At 27.4% G+C, this 16313-nt stretch overlaps 1 protein-coding gene and 2 non-coding genes across 8 annotated transcripts in view; 1 reads left to right on the plus strand and 2 right to left on the minus strand.

Moving 5' to 3' along the window:
- Positions 1-13711, plus strand: part of LOC103570110 (guanine nucleotide-releasing factor 2) — a 107745-nt gene extending 94034 nt beyond the window's left edge. For 5 of the 6 annotated variants that reach the window (XM_053740414.1, XM_053740415.1, XM_053740417.1 and 2 more), the window contains 4 exons: positions 9254-9428; positions 10333-10977; positions 11512-11643; positions 12264-13711. In XM_053740414.1, coding sequence (XP_053596389.1) covers positions 9254-9428; positions 10333-10977; positions 11512-11643; positions 12264-12402 — 1091 coding nt within the window. In that variant the 3' untranslated portion in view covers positions 12403-13711. The remainder of the gene's footprint in view (positions 1-9253; positions 9429-10332; positions 10978-11511; positions 11644-12263) is intronic. The other variant, XM_053740416.1, reaches the window with a different exon arrangement.
- On the minus strand, positions 1152-1222 carry Trnag-gcc (transfer RNA glycine (anticodon GCC)). The gene has a single exon. It is a non-coding gene; the product is annotated as a tRNA-Gly (tRNA).
- On the minus strand, positions 8670-8740 carry Trnag-gcc (transfer RNA glycine (anticodon GCC)). Its single transcript has one exon. It is a non-coding gene; the product is annotated as a tRNA-Gly (tRNA).
- Positions 13712-16313: the final 2602 nt, after the last annotated feature.

Below are 16313 nucleotides of genomic sequence, written 5' to 3' on the forward strand. Positions count from 1 at the left end.
TACACTAGAAATTTAAATTTCGCTCCGAAAAATAATCAGATGTGTTTTTTCGCGCAGGTGCGACTGGCGTGACGAAAGTATATGTGAAAAATATATATAGATATACAAAATTAGATAAGTTCTTTTTATTAATTATAATCAAACGGCCCCGAATTTGATGACCATTTACGACACACTTCTTCTTTGGCCTTAAAATAATTAAAAAAAAAAAAGTGGTCCAAATAATGGCTTTTTTCTCGAGTTTTTGTGTTTATGGGTTACGGACACTTTTTCTACTGCTTGACGGGAAAATTTTTTTATACATTTTAATGTTTTTTTAGTTATTTTATACATCGAATTGATCTTTATAAGGCATAGAATTGATTCTTATTAAATTCTCTATCCGATAATAAGTAACTTGGTTAAGCTCCGTGGACTAACAAGAGTAGAACAGTAAAAGCAGTAGCAAAAAAGAGGCAAATAGAATTTTTCCATCGTAAAGCACACTCTAATGCATTGCATGAAGAGTCGAACTTTCATACCGATTAGATATTTTCTGAAAGTGTAGTAAATTTTTTTTTGCTGTCTAATTCTATGCCATATAATTTATTTATTTCTGTATGGTGTTTAATATCGTGGCTTTACAAAAATTCCATAAAGGTTTGAAATTATCTGAAATTTCGAAAGTCGACTAGAACTCTCTTGTTACATGAGTAATGACTGAGTTCTGTAATTATAATTATTACAACAACATATTAATAGTATATTTTACACCTAGGGCAGGAAAGTAAGAAATGTCTCAGATCTCATGTAATTGTTGGCCGAGGCGAAGCTGAGGTCAACAAACATGTGATCTGAGGCTTTCTTGTTTACTGCCCAAGGTGTCAATACTATTTTTCTCCTCGACGGAGGCGGAAAGCGTCAACTTCGTTTCGCACAGCGGGGAAAAAGTTGACGCTTTTCGCCCGGAGGGGAAAAAAAATTATTATCAATTATATGTGAATAGATATTATATAATATAGAAATAATAATTTTTTCTATGTACAATTTTTCTATTTTTTTTTTTTTTTTTTTTTTCCATAACTATTAATGTTATTTATTATTAACTATTTATGTATTAAAAGTTTGTTAAAATTTTTTGTCGAAAACAAAAAAAAAAAAAGAAATGGACTTGCACCAGCCGGGAATCGAACCCGGATCGCCCGCGTGGCAGGCGAGCATTCTACCATTGAACCACCAGTGCTCGTGACAGCGAATACCGCGTTGATTTATTTCCACTTCAAAATCATTCGAATAATAAATATAATAACAAGCACAATTAATAATAATAATGAATTGTAGCAACACTTTAATACTACCAGTACTGCAATATAATTTATAGCATTACTAATTCACTTGTTCTAAAAAATAAAATTATCATATTCAAACAAAATATTATATATGATGATTCCAACAGTTAATCAATTAAAGATATACACTTTAATGGAAGCAATAATTATGATTTAATTCATAAATAAATTAAACAAATTTAAAGTTTTTGTGTTAAAAATTAAACTCATTTAATTTTTAACACAAAAACTGTTTGTGCATCATAAGTGTAAATATTAATCAAAATTAAATTATTATTACATACTGAAATAATTTATATTTATTATTTTATTAGATATTTTCTGGAAGTGTAGTAAAATTTTTTTTGCTGTTTAATTCTATGCCATATAATTTATTTATTTCTGTACGGTGTTTAATATCGCGGCTTTACAAAAATTCCATAAAGGTTTGAAATTATCTAAAATTTCGAAAGTCGACTAGAACTCTTTTGTTACATGAGTAGTGACTGAGTTCTGTAATTATAATTATTACAACATATTAAAAATTATTATCAATTATATGAGAATAGATATTATATAATATGGAAATAATAATTTTTTCTATGTACAATTTTTCTATTTTTTTTTTTTTTTTTTTTTTTTTTTTTTTTTTTTTTTTTTCATAACTATCAATGTTATTTATTATTAACTATTTATATATTCAAAGTTTGTTAAAATTTTTTGTCGAAAGTAAAAAAAAAAAAGAAATGGATTTGCACTAGCCGTGAATCGAACCTTTTTTTTTTTTTTTTTTGTTTAAAGTTTATTTATTTATTCATTTTTGTCATACATTGTTTTTAGGTAAAATAAACTAAATAATCAAACCAATTCTTGCATACATTTATATTAAGGTTATTACAGGCCGTTGTTTGCGGCACTCGAATCCTGTATCGTTTAGTGTTTAAATTTTTGTTGAATATTTTCTTTACATTTGCTTTATTTATAGAATTGTTTTTTGTCATTCTATTTAATCTTTTTGTTTAGCTGTATTGTGAAAATTGAATATTAAAAAAAACCCTAGCTTATATTATTTTTAAATTTCCTTACAAACTAGACTTATAACTAATATAATTTATACATATTTACATATATACAGATTTATTATAACATCTGTTATAATATGTTGTCTTTATTTTTATTTTTGTATATTAATATGGTATTAATTTATTTATTTGCTGATCATTGTTTTTTGTCTTCTTCTCAACTCCTTAATATCCTCGTGATCTTTGTATATCCACCAGTACTTATCCGTGTCCAGTCTGTGGAAGTCTATTTCATCTCTATGTGATATAGCCGTGGAGTATTTGTTTATATTGTTATTAAAGTTCTTTATATCAATTGTTTTATTACTTTTGTGCCTACTTTTATGATAAAAGGTTGGTATATTTGTACTGTTCTGAATTAGTCCTAATCTATCTATTGCGGTAAATGCTTGTGGCTGAATTAGTCCCTTTTGTGCGTTTATTTTTAGGTCTCCGTTTACTTGTTTCATTTTTTTTTATTAAGTCGTTGTTCGTTATGTCGAATTTACTATAATAGTCTCTTGTTAACTTGATTCTGTGATTGTCAATTCTCTGTATATTGGCTGTGTTGTATACGTCTTTATTACTGTATCTCTCTTTATATTCTGTGTTTGGTCTTCTGTGCAAATTTAATGCTGTTCTCAAGCAGGATCTTTCAAATAACCGAAGTTTTTCCATGTGCGCCGATCCAATGTTCCAGCATACTGGTGCCGCATATGTAAGCAAAGGTGTCATTAAGAGCTGGTAGCAGATGATCTTTGCTCGTGGGCTTATATGTTTATTATCCATTAGTCTCCCCAGTTCTCTACTTGTGTTGCGTGCTTTTGCTAGCTACGTATCCAGATGCTTGGAGTATTCAGTTAGGTGGTCTATTTCCATTCCGAGATATTTTACCGTATCTTTTGTTGGGATTTTTATTTTTTCTCTGGTACTTGGGTGGAAAGTTTGTATTTGAAGCTTTTCATTGTTTATTCTCTTTGTTTTTGTGACGAATCGGGCCGGTTTTCTGAAGAATATCGTTTCACATTTGCCCGGGCTGACCCGAAGGTTCCATCTTGCATAAAAGTTGTTTATTCTATTTACCAGTGATTCTAATGTTTGCTTGACTGTTTCTGGATAGTTTGCGGCAACGTAAATTATTAGGTCATCTGCGTATGCTATTGAATTTGTGCTATTGTTTTGATTTAGGTTAAATACGTTTAATATGTGACTTGTGAATATGTTAAATAGAGTTGGTGAATTGACAGTTCCCTGCTGAAGTCCTTCTTTTATTTCAAACCTGATTGAGGATGTTTGGTTTCCGTTCCATATATGGAAGTATCGTTTGTGTATCATCCTATATATTAGACCTATTAGATGTTCTGAGTAGTCGTCCTTAATTAATATATAGATGAGTCCATCGAGCCACACCGAGTCAAATGCCTTTTCCAGGTCAATCAGCGTCGCTCCGACTATTTCGTTGCAAGCCAGATGTATGTTTACGTCCGATAGGAGCTTATTTATTGCGTGGACTGTAGAATGGTAGTTCCTGAAGCCGAACTAGTTGTCCGGAATTTTCTTTATTTTATCATTGTGTACTTTTATTGCATCACTGATGATAGCTTCGTACACTTTGCTAATATTCGGAGCGAGGCTGATTGGTCTGTAGCTGGCTGGATTCGTATCTACTTTCCCTTTTTTGTGGATTGGTATTATTTTAGATATCTTCCAGGCTTCTGGAAAATATTGTCTGTTTAATGAGTTGTTGAATATGGTGGTGTAGTCTATTATTATGCTTTCTGGTAGGTGTTTGAGTACTATTGTTGGTCTGTTGTCTATGCCGGCTGATGTTTTATTGGGTAGCTTTTTCAGGATGTTCTCTGTTTTAATTCTTGAGCAAAAGTAGTCTTCCGTGTCTGTTGTGGGAGCATAGGCTCTGTTATCTTGTGTAAATTTCGTTACGGTCTTGTTTTGATCTGTGTTTGCATCAAGTTTGTTTCTAAATTCTGTGATTATTCTTTCTACTGTTTTTTTTATGTTTGTGTTGTCGTTTAGTGGTCTTGGTGAGTTTATTGTCTCGTCATATGCTCCAATTATATTTAGTTTGTCCTTTTCTTCTTCAATAATATAATTGTCTTCTTGTTTATTTAATTTTTCTTTCTTTATTCCGCATCTATCTATGAATTGTCCATCTGTGTCCTTTATGTTAATATTTGGCATCTCTTTTTTTTCATGTGGCCTGAATACTTTATTTATTATTGGAAAGAATTTTTTGTAGTCTCGGTGGTCTATTTTTTTTTGTGTATTTTTTCCCAATGTTGCTCCATATTTTTTTTAATTTCTGATTGTATTTTATTTCTCATGTCTTCGATTAGGTTCTTTATGTGTTTAACTAGTCTATTGTTGCTCGGATCGTTTTTTTGTGTTTGGTGCAGTTTAGTGAGTAGAAAGGATTTTTCTTTGTGCAGTTTTTCTGTTTTGTTTGTGACATAATAGTTGTTATTGCTTTTGGATGTGGCTGTTGGTACTATTTTCTCTATTGCGTCTCTGATGTGATCGTCAATTTTTTCTATGTAGTTATCTATTTCCGCTGTGCTTAGATTCCGGTCGTTTGGTATATCTATTTTATAGTTGTCATTTAGGTGTTTGGTAAATTTCTTCCAATTCGTTTTTTTGTATAGGCAGGTGTTTATGTTGTTGTCCTGTCTGGCTGTCCATGCAGTGTCTTCTAGGTCAATTTCTATCAGTATGGCCTTCCGGTCGCTGTCGTATGGCAGCGTGCTTAGTTTATTATTTATGAGGTTTCTAAGTTTGAGTCTTGAATCTATTATTCCTATGTCCAATACTGATTGTGTTGTTGTAAATGTTGGTTCCCATGGTGCGTAAATTTTTGTTGTGTATATTACTGTGTTATTGTTTTCCCAATTGATGAGCCATCTGCCTCTTGCTTTGGTCGTTTTGTCCCCTAGATCCGTATGTCGAGCGTTGAAGTCTCCTGCTATTATGTAATGGTTGTTGGTGTTGCTTAGGTTCAGTTTTGAGAATAATGAGTTAATTTCTTCTGTAAATACTATTTTATTATCCGTTTTGGAGGTCGCGTATAAGCTTCCTATTATTAGAGATTTGTTGTTATTTAATTTTATTTTTATGAGTGTGTATTCTATTATTTTGTTACTGCTGGAATTCGGCGTAGTTAATATTGTGTGTTCTATTTGCTGTTTTATAACTATTGCCGTTCCACCACCTCTGTTGGGTCCTGGTCTATCCGTTCTGATTATTTTATGTCCGTCGATTATGAGTTTGTGTCTTTGGCTTAATTTCGTTTCTGATATGAGTGTAATATCTAAGCTATTGTCTTCTACGAATTTCTTGAGGTCGTATCGTCTCTGTTGTTTTATTATGGAGTTAGCGTTTATTGCTGCTATTTTTATGTATTTGTGTGTTATGTTCGTGTCAGTGTTGACCTCTGTATTTGGTATTTTTTTATTCCGTGTTTGGTTGTTTATTTCCATTTTATTTCTATTTTATTTAGTTCGTAAAGATAGTTTTATGATTCTATTCTTACGTCGTTCATCTCTATTTGCCGTTCTAGCCCAGCTATTCTTTCATTTAATTTGTTAAATTCATGTTTGAGATCTGCAACCCAGCTCGGTGTTGAGGTTGCTGTTTCATGGTTTTGTGTTTGTTGCTGTGTTTGTCTATTTATGTCTGTTTGTTGGTTATGTTCACTTTGTGGAGAAAAGTTGTTACGATATTGTTGTTGATTCTGGTTTTGCGTGAGTGTAGAAGCATATGATATACCAGGGTTCACGTATAGTTATTTATTTTATTTAATCTATTTTGTAATTCTATTTTCTTCTGGTTTTTTCTGTCTTTAATTATTCTGATTGCGGTTCTATAATATTCACAGCCTTTATAACTCGCGGGGTGGCCTCTTTGTCCGCAGTTTGCACATACTAGTGCTGCTTTGTCGTCATTTTCCTTGATCTTGCACTGACCGCTTTCATGCGTTTCACTACACTTCACACATTTCGATTTCAAATGACAGTTCGCTTTAGAATGGCCTAGTTTTTGGCAATTTCTGCATTGAAATATTATATTCTTTTTTAAATATTCCCATCTTACTTTTTGGTATAATACTGTTTTAATTTTTGTTAGCTCAGATAGGGGGCTGTCGTTTGTTATTTGTACTATGTGGTGAGTACTTTTTGGGTTGTTTTTATTGAACGTTATTTTTTCAACTTTGATAATTCTTACGTTTTCTGGTTTTAATTTATCCTGTTCTTGTTAAATTTCTTCTGGTGTGAACTCTCCTTTGACACCTTCGAGTACTATCGTTTTAGGTTTTAAGTTTTTCGGAGTGTACGTATAATATTGCAACTTTTTATCTTCAAGTATTTTTATGATTTTTTGATATGTTGTTATATTTATGGTAGAAAGTGTTATATTACTATTTACGTATACCTGTTTTAGTCTGAATTCAGTTTTTGTGACTCCGTTTTGTGTCAGCATCGTTATTGTGTCTTTGACTCCGATTCCTGTTATTATGATTGGTGGGGGTCTGATTGCTGCTGTTTTGGTTGAGGTAGCGCTGTCATCATTTTCTGTTTCCATCTGTCCTTTATCGTCATCATTTAAATGTTCGTAAACGTTCTCGTTAGATGTCACTAGGTGTATGTCTCTTTGGCTATCTTTAGTGGGTTTTATTGTATTTCGTTTCTTGGGCGTTTCCCACTTTCCATCGTTCGAAGCTCCTGCTTCTGCTTCTTTGTCCACTTGGGTAATTGTTTTCTTGAAGGGTCTTGCTACTTTCACATTTGGATGTATCTTTATGCCTTCTTTATTACTGCTGAGGATTTTTTTGATCTCACTGTCTAGTATTTCTGTTGTTATTATTCTGGGCCTTTGGCTTTATTGCTTTGGGATTTTACTCACAGAGATTGTGGGGCTTGCGTCATTGCCTTTTCGCTTGGCATTTTTCGTAGGTGAGGTGTCGGCCATCTTGACCGACACACTTTTTCTTCTTTTTTCGTTCACTATTTTTAGGTTTAACACTTTTTGTTGTTTCACAATAATTCTAATTAGGTGTACGACCCTTTTTGGAGGTAACTTTATTTATTTTATGCACTTTTATAATCACTTTTTTATTAATTTTGATAGACCGCTTTTTACTGCGTGTTATCACGTTTGTGCCCTCTAGCGGGAATCCGCCGGGAATCGAACCCGGATCGCCCGCGTGGCAGACGAGTATTCTACCATTGAACCACCAGTGCTCGTGACAACGGTAATCATGTTGATTTATTTTTTTCACTCCAAAATCATTCGAATAATAGTTATAATAACAAGCGCAATTAATAATAATAGTGAATCGTAGCAACACTTTAATACTACCAGTGCTGCAATATAATTTATAGCAGTACTAATTCACTTGTTCTAAAAAATAAAATTATCATATTCAAACAAAATATTATATATGATGATTCCAACAGTTAATCAATTAAAGATATACACTTTAATGGAAGCAATAATTATGATTTAATTCATAAATAAATAAATTAAACAAATTTAAAGTTTTTGTGTTAAAAATTAAACTGATTTAATTTTTAACACAAAAACTGTTTGTGCATCATAAGTGTAAATATTAATCAAAATTAAATTATTATAACATACTGAAATAATTTATATTTATTATTTTATTAGATATTTTCTGGAAGTATAGTAAAATTTTTTTTGATGTTTAATTCTACGCCATATAATTTATTTATTTCTGTATGGTGTTTAATATCGCGGCTTTACAAAAATTCCATAAAGGTTTGAAATTATCTAAAATTTCGAAAGTCGACTAGAACTCTTTTGTTACATGAGTAGTGACTGAGTTCTGTAATTATAATTATTACAACAACATATTAATAGTATATTTTACACCTAGGGCAGGAAAGTAAGAAATGTCTCAGATCTCATGTAATTGTTGGCCGAGGCGAAGCTGAGGTCAACAAACATGTGATCTGAGGCTTTCTTGTTTACTGCCCAAGGTGTCAATACTATTTTTCTCCTCGACGGAGGCGGAAAGCGTCAACTTCGTTTCGCACAGCGGGGAAAAAGTTGACGCTTTTCGCCCGGAGGGGAAAAAAAATTATTATCAATTATATGTGAATAGATATTATATAATATAGAAATAATAATTTTTTCTATGTACAATTTTTCTATTTTTTTTTTTTTTTTTTTTTCCATAACTATTAATGTTATTTATTATTAACTATTTATGTATTAAAAGTTTGTTAAAATTTTTTGTCGAAAATAAAAAAAAAAAAAGAAATGAATTTGCACTAGCCGGGAATCGAACCCGGATCGCCCGCGTGGCAGGCGAGCATTCTACCATTGAACCACCAGTGCTCGTGTCAGCGAATCTCGCGTTGATTTATTTCCACTCCAAAATCATTCGAATAATAAATATAATAACAAGCACAATTAATAATAATAATGAATTGTAGCAACACTTTAATACTACCAGTACTGCAATATAATTTATAACAGTACTAATTCACTTGTTCTAAAAAATAAAATTATTATATTCAAACAAAATATTATATATGATGGTTCCAACAGTTAATCAATCAAAGATATACACTTTAATGGAAGCAATAATTATGATTTAATTCATAAATAAATTAAACAAATCACTTCTCGTTTAATTTTTAACACAAAAACTGTTTGGGTATCATAAAAATTAATATTAATCAAAATTAAATTATTATTACATACTGAAATAATTTATATTTATTATTTTATGCTGCAATAGATGAAAAAGAATCAGGTTTGTTTATTTTTTTATTTAAAATTAAAAAAATTAATTTTAATTTCATAAATTATAAATAATAATAATTGTTTAAAAATTTTAATTTACAGATTTCCTGTATCAGGAAGCATTTTTAACGACATACAGAACATTTATGTCACCATTAGAACTTATTCAAAAATTACATAAACGACATCAGAGATTTTCGTGTTCCGGTGATATTATTAAACAACGAGCAGCACGTGAGGCTTTTTCATTACTCGTACGAGTTGTCAGTGATTTGACGTAAGTTATTTTATAATAATAATTTATATATTTTTAATAAGAGATTTAAATAAAAAATTTATATATATATTTGTTAGGATATATAAATTATTTTAATCGATAATTTTATTGTGTAATTAATATTGGGGCATCTAATCCTATTCAAAAATTTTTTTATTAGTAATATTTCACTGATTTCATGCATCAGCATCTTCAAATTAATGTTCTAATAAAATTAACATATATTATTAATATTAATTAAATAATTATAATTTTGATTATTTACAATTTTTTTTAATTTTTTCATTTTCTAATTTAAGGCAAGCAATTTGAATCAATTAATATATAGACATCATTCCCTTTCTGGGTAAACCTCGTAACTATATTTATTTTATAATTAAAATTATGAGTGAAAAACATTCTTTAGTAGTGCTATTGCATAAAAAAGCTTCAAATTTTAATAATTATAACAGAATGTTCGAGAGACTTTTGAATTTTAACATTTCCATCAAGGAGGTTCGACCGAATCTAATGTAAAAAGGATTTTCCAACTTTAAGATTTGAAACTTAGTATACATATAAAGAAGTACTTTATCTATGTATTCTCAAAATTTGAATATGATCCACCGTCTAGTTTTTTAGAAAAAAAGATTTCAATATGACGTTTTTAAAGTTCTTATACACAGGCTCTTATGGCGGGCAAGCTTTCGTCATGACTTATTAGACTTTTTTCATTATTAACCTCCCAAGTTTAAGAAATAGAAAACCACATGCCATAAACTTGAATATTTTTGGAATATGATAAGATTTTAACAATACAATAAAAAATTTTTGAAAAGGATCGGATGTGTCAATATTTAATAAACAATAATATTAGTAATAGTATAGGTATATATTTAACGCTAATAAATTTTTATTTTTGCAGTATGTCTGATTTAGATGACGTATTACTTCAAACATTGATGGAATTCGTTCAACAGTTAGTTTGTAGTGGTGATTTAACAATGGCAAAAGCATTGAGAGTTAAAATACTTGAGAAACATGCATTGAAACAATTACAATCAGCTCAACCAATTTTGTCATCACTCAGTGTTTCAACAAAACAAGCATCACTACTTGACTTCAAAAGCGAACAAATTGCTGAACAAATGACTCTACTTGACGCTGAATTATTTATGAAAATAGAAATACCCGAAGTATTAATTTGGGCGCAAGAACAGAATGAAGAGCGCAGTCCAAACTTGACCCGATTTACGGAGCACTTTAATAAAATGTCTTATTGGGCACGATCACGGATTCTCGAGCACCGAATGGAAAACGAAGCCAAGGATCGTGAAAAATATGTTGTTAAATTTATAAAAATAATGAAACACTTGAGAAAAATAAATAATTTCAATAGTTATCTCGCTTTGTTGTCAGCACTTGACAGTGCTCCAATAAGACGTCTCGAATGGCAAAAACATATTACTGAAGGTCTTAAAGAATATTGTGCTCTGATCGATAGTTCAAGTAGTTTTCGGGCATATCGACAAGCACTTGCTGAAACACAACCGCCTTGTATACCTTACATGTATGTTTATTATCATTTCTTATTAAGATTATTCTCGGAGTCTCGCCTCTCCCCCGCTCACTTTTTAAAAATATTCAGATTTTATTAATTGATTAAAAAAAAATTAAGATCTTAATTCAAAAAAGAACAACGTAGTAGCAATTTCACCGACATAAAATTAAAAAAAAAAATTACTTACAGCTGTTGTCATTTAGGAGTTAAACAAAATTTTTTGAATAAATTTTAGCCTAAAAAATTTGAAAATTTGAATTATAAAATTTACATGAAGATTTTACTGAACTCCTGATTGATAACAATTGTAATTTTTTTTTTCAAATTTATATCTCAGTGAAATTGTCCTTTTTTTAATTAATGCTTAAACTTTTTTTTTTTAATTAATTAATAAAATTTTAATACGGTCATGACAGTTAAAAGCCATTGAATATTTTTAAAAAATGTGTGTGTGTATGTGTATGTGGAGGGGGGGGGGATTGTCTGAAAATGCCTTTAAGTTTTTCTTTTTGTAATTATTTAATTAATTTCTTTTTTTCACAGTGGATTAGTACTTCAAGATTTGACTTTTGTGCATATTGGCAACAGTGATTTATTACCAGACGGTACTATTAATTTTTCAAAACGATGGCAACAATTTAATATTGTCGAAAACATGAAGAGGTTTAAGAAAGGGTACGTTATATTTTTAAATTAAGTATCAGATTCAGAAGTTTAAAAAAAATTTATAACAATTTTTTAAAATTCTGTTTATAAACTAAATTATCATGCTAGTAATTTTTATGAGGAATATTCTTTTATGATAAGAGTAATTAGAAACAAAAAGATAAATTACATTTTTTTTAACTTCAAAAAGTTCAATGAGATAAAAAAAAATTTTATTGAATACTTGTAAGTCAATTTTTTGCCTCAAATTTATAATCAATCAGTTAATAAGTCTCCAAAAATTTTAATAATTATTCAAAATTTATCAAAATATTTTTTAGAATTTATTTTTCAAGTTAAAAATTAATAACAGAAGGCAAAAAACTAAAAAATGTATTTTATTAAATTTGTCTAGTCATTTTTTTTTAAGTAAAAATATCTAATTAAAATTTATACAAAGTTATTTGATTCTAATTACTCATTACTTATGAATTTGAAAATATTTTCCAACCAAAATATAAAAATTATAGATAGTAAGTTTCAAATAATTTGACAGCAAATAAATTATAAAAATTGCTACTTCAATTATTGAAATTAATTTATTCTATAAATTAACAATAACAATTAATAAGAAAAAATTATTATTTTAGGACATACTCATTCAAGAAAAATGAGCGAATCATAACATTCTTCAATAGCTTCAGTGATTTTCTTTGCGAAGAAGCCATGTGGCAAATTTCTGAGAGCATAAAACCACGTGGAGGAAAAAAACCACAATCACAAAACTAAATGATCATCAATTAAAAAATTAATCATTAAATCAAGAACCAACAAACCCATTAAATGTAAATCAATCATCCGCACGTAATTTAATCGAAAAAAAATCAAAGGAAAAAAAAAATTATAACTCTACCCTCCATGAGGTCGATTCATATCAACTCTTCTACTAAAATATTATTAATTATCCGTACGCAAAAACTGAATGCCAAATTGCTTAATATTATTATTATATCAACTTGTAACTATGAATGAAAGCAACCAGGAAAGAGAAAATACTTAAACTTCGGACTAATTATAAAAACTAGCCTGGCTGAAATGAATCAATCGCACACTTTAAGTAAACGTTAATTAAATTTAAGTAAATCAATGCATCTAAATTATAAAAAAAAAAAAAACAAAAAAAAATTAATTATTTATTGATAAATATTTTCTATTCGAGTTAAAATGTACATACAAGTATTTTTGACATTTTTTTCGTCAATTTATTTAATATTTATAATTTATAATTATAATTAAATATATATATTGTGTTTGTGAACATGTGAATAGCGAACGTCCATTTGTATATTATTAATTAGTAATAATTGACATGTAATTTTATTTGTTTATAATTATTAATTATTTATACTTTAGTAGTTAGTTAAAAAAAAAAAAAAATTATTATTATTATAATTATTATGGTCAACTGAGTGTTGATTACACACAAGGATGAACACCAATTATGTTGATTGAAAATGTGCCGCACAACGTTTTACATAAACGTAATAATTTAATAATTAAATATAAATAAATAATTAAAAATATTTGATAAAATGTAAAACGTTTGAAGTACGGCAGGTGACCAACTGTTACATATACTATTGTATATGATTGTAGAACAAAAAATAATAAGGATGAAGTTGAAAAAAATAATTAATTAATTAAATGATGGATAAAAATTTTGTTGAAAATTATCCGAGCTTTTAGATTTTATTTAAATCGTAATTAAGCTAGACAATTAAATTTATTAATAATATTTATTAATTAATTAATTGCATGTCTGAGCGCATGGGTCCCGTGTCATATTTTTATTCTTTCACAATGCATTCCAATGAGTGAAAGAGATTTTAATAAACTTTATTTATAAATTTTAATTAACCCATCTAAAAAAAATTTTTCATTAATTTATATATATATATATATTGTACTATAAAAATTCAAATTTTTAACAACAAGGGATAAAAGTAAAATTTTTTTTATTAGAATTGTAATGAAAAATTAAAAATAAAATCAATTTGAATATCCCGGGTAAAAAAAATTGTTGAAAAAAGGTTAAAAAAACGAAAAATAAAAAACATTTTTTTTATCATCTGTTTTTTAAAATAAAAATTAAAAATTTACATAAAATAAAAAAAAATTTAATCTTTATAGTGATTAAAAGTCAGAATAAATTAATGATAAAAGTTACATATGTTTAAAAATATTAATTTTATAGTACAATTCAAATTTAAATTAATAAAAAAAATGAAATTTTTTTACATGGGTAATTTTATTTAATTAATTTTTAAGTTTATTTATTTTTAATTATTTGTTTAAAAAATTATCTGTCAGTCTTTAAAAACTGTGTCATTAAAAAGTAAGAGTGAAAATTTATGAAATCAATATTATTATAATATATAAATGTATATAAATGTATGTATATTTAAATGAATGTGAGAATTATGCGAGGCCTAATTAAATGCAAATAGTTTATAAAACCCCATAATTATACATGCATATTATTAAATATTAATTAACAATTATGCGCAATTACAGATCATAGTCATTAAATATTTAAACCTGCAGTATTGGCTGGAAGATTTCATTATTAACGGACTATTTATTGATCAATAATAATAATAAATTAATAAATATAAATTAATAATTAATAGTATGGACGTAAATAAATGCTATCTTTAAAAAAAAATTACTTGCTTAGGCTTCCATTTAGTGAAATAATGCCTTGTAAAAATAAATTTAAATAAAATACCGGGTAATAACAACAACAAATTGTTGTAATTAATAACAAACAGCAATTAAACACCAATAATTATTTAGATTTATAAATATTTAGTGGCTGTCAGTAACACCAGTTATTAGAATAACTTGTGAGAATTTTTGAGACTTCTTATTGTAATTATCAAGCAGAAAAAAATTTTTAAATTAGATTCGAACTAAATAATTCATTTATTATTAATTTTTTTTCTATATTATTGATTAATTAAATTATTAACCAGCTGATTGTTAAATTTTATTAAAGAAAAAAATAAGCAATAATATCTTAGACAATTTATTTGATTTTTTTAAAAATAAAAATAAAATTTTAGTGTCTAAATAAGTAATTTTATTTTTTTTATAAAAAAATTTTTTTTAAAAATAATTAAATAAATTATTTACCGCCGGTTACTAAAAATAATAATTCAATAATATAAAAAAAAAAGAAAAATAATAAATAACATGGCTTAAATATTCCGTACGCAGCAATATCTAAACTTCCGGTTAAAAAAAAAAAATAAATTAACGTCCGCTAATTAGTTTAAAATAATTTATTGTATTTTTTATTTAAAACTGTTTATTATAAATAATATATGTCATTTTTTATAAATATAAATCTGTAGTATTAGCTTATATATTATCGAATTATATGATAATTAATAATTAATATGTTTTATTAATGTAAATAATTCAAATGTATCAGTCGTTCATTATAAAGAATAAGAATAGTATTAGCTAAGTAATGAGTAATGAGTAATAAGTAATTATTAATTATCATTACTCATCAATGATAACAAAAGTAATAACTACAATATGCCAGCAAGAAAAAAAAGAATTAAAAATAAACAATAGTTTAAAAAATGAATATGAAACAGTTGAAATTTACACGAGGTTATAATTTAAATTTCTAATGCAATTGTGATGCCATAATTTTTTTAAAGATATAAGTTTGTAAAATGGATTTTATTATTATTATATTGATTTTATTTATTATATCAAATGAATTATATGAATTAATTTATAACTTTTTTTCAAAATTTTATTTATTACTTTTATTTCAGATTTAATTTTAATTGTTTATTAATAAAATAGTCAATTAATTATAACTCGTAATATTATTTTATGAATGATTATTATTTATAGACTTCTCTGAAAATTTTGTTAGTACAAAACACCTGCAATAATCTAGAGTAAAGAGAAAAAAAGAAAAACAAGAAAATAATAATGATAACTCATCTAAACATATCTACTATTAATAACTTAAAATAACAAGATATTTACACTTAAATAGATGTGCTTTTTAATTGTTAATTAATTCTTTTAATTATTTAATTCCGGCCAAATAAATATAAATTTATTTATAAAATTAATTATTATATTAAATAATTAAATGAGTTAGTTAAGGGGGGGAAGGGGTCTGAGATACAAAAAAAGCATATTTTTGTGATTTTTTTTTTCAGAGTACCTTCTTTATTAAAATTTTTTAAATTTGTGACATTATTAAGCATCAGTCCAAGAATATTCTCCTAAATTTTCGAAAAAAAATATTGAAAAATAAGCCAGTGGTAGTGGGGAGAGACGAGTCACTTAAAAAAAAGTCTCCATGCCGTAGGTAGGATAACTCATGACTGCCTCATCTGAAGTCAAAATACCAAAAAGATTTCTTTAGTACATAAGTTTGTCTTGGATTTGAACGAAGGATTAAACAAAATATTCATTTTTTAATTTGTGGTAAAGATGCAATCAAAAAACTTTGATTTTTTCCGAAAATTGCTGCTTTTGTTTAATTAAAAAATAAGTAGTTATTAAAAAAAATCCTTCGTTCAAATCTAAGATAAACTTATGTACTAAAGAAATCTTTTTGGTTTTTTTATTTCAGGTGAGGCAGTCATGAGTTATCCTGTCTA

The sequence above is a fragment of the Microplitis demolitor genome, chromosome 7 (genome assembly GCF_026212275.2).
Source record: "Microplitis demolitor isolate Queensland-Clemson2020A chromosome 7, iyMicDemo2.1a, whole genome shotgun sequence".
NCBI lineage: Eukaryota > Metazoa > Arthropoda > Insecta > Hymenoptera > Braconidae > Microplitis > Microplitis demolitor.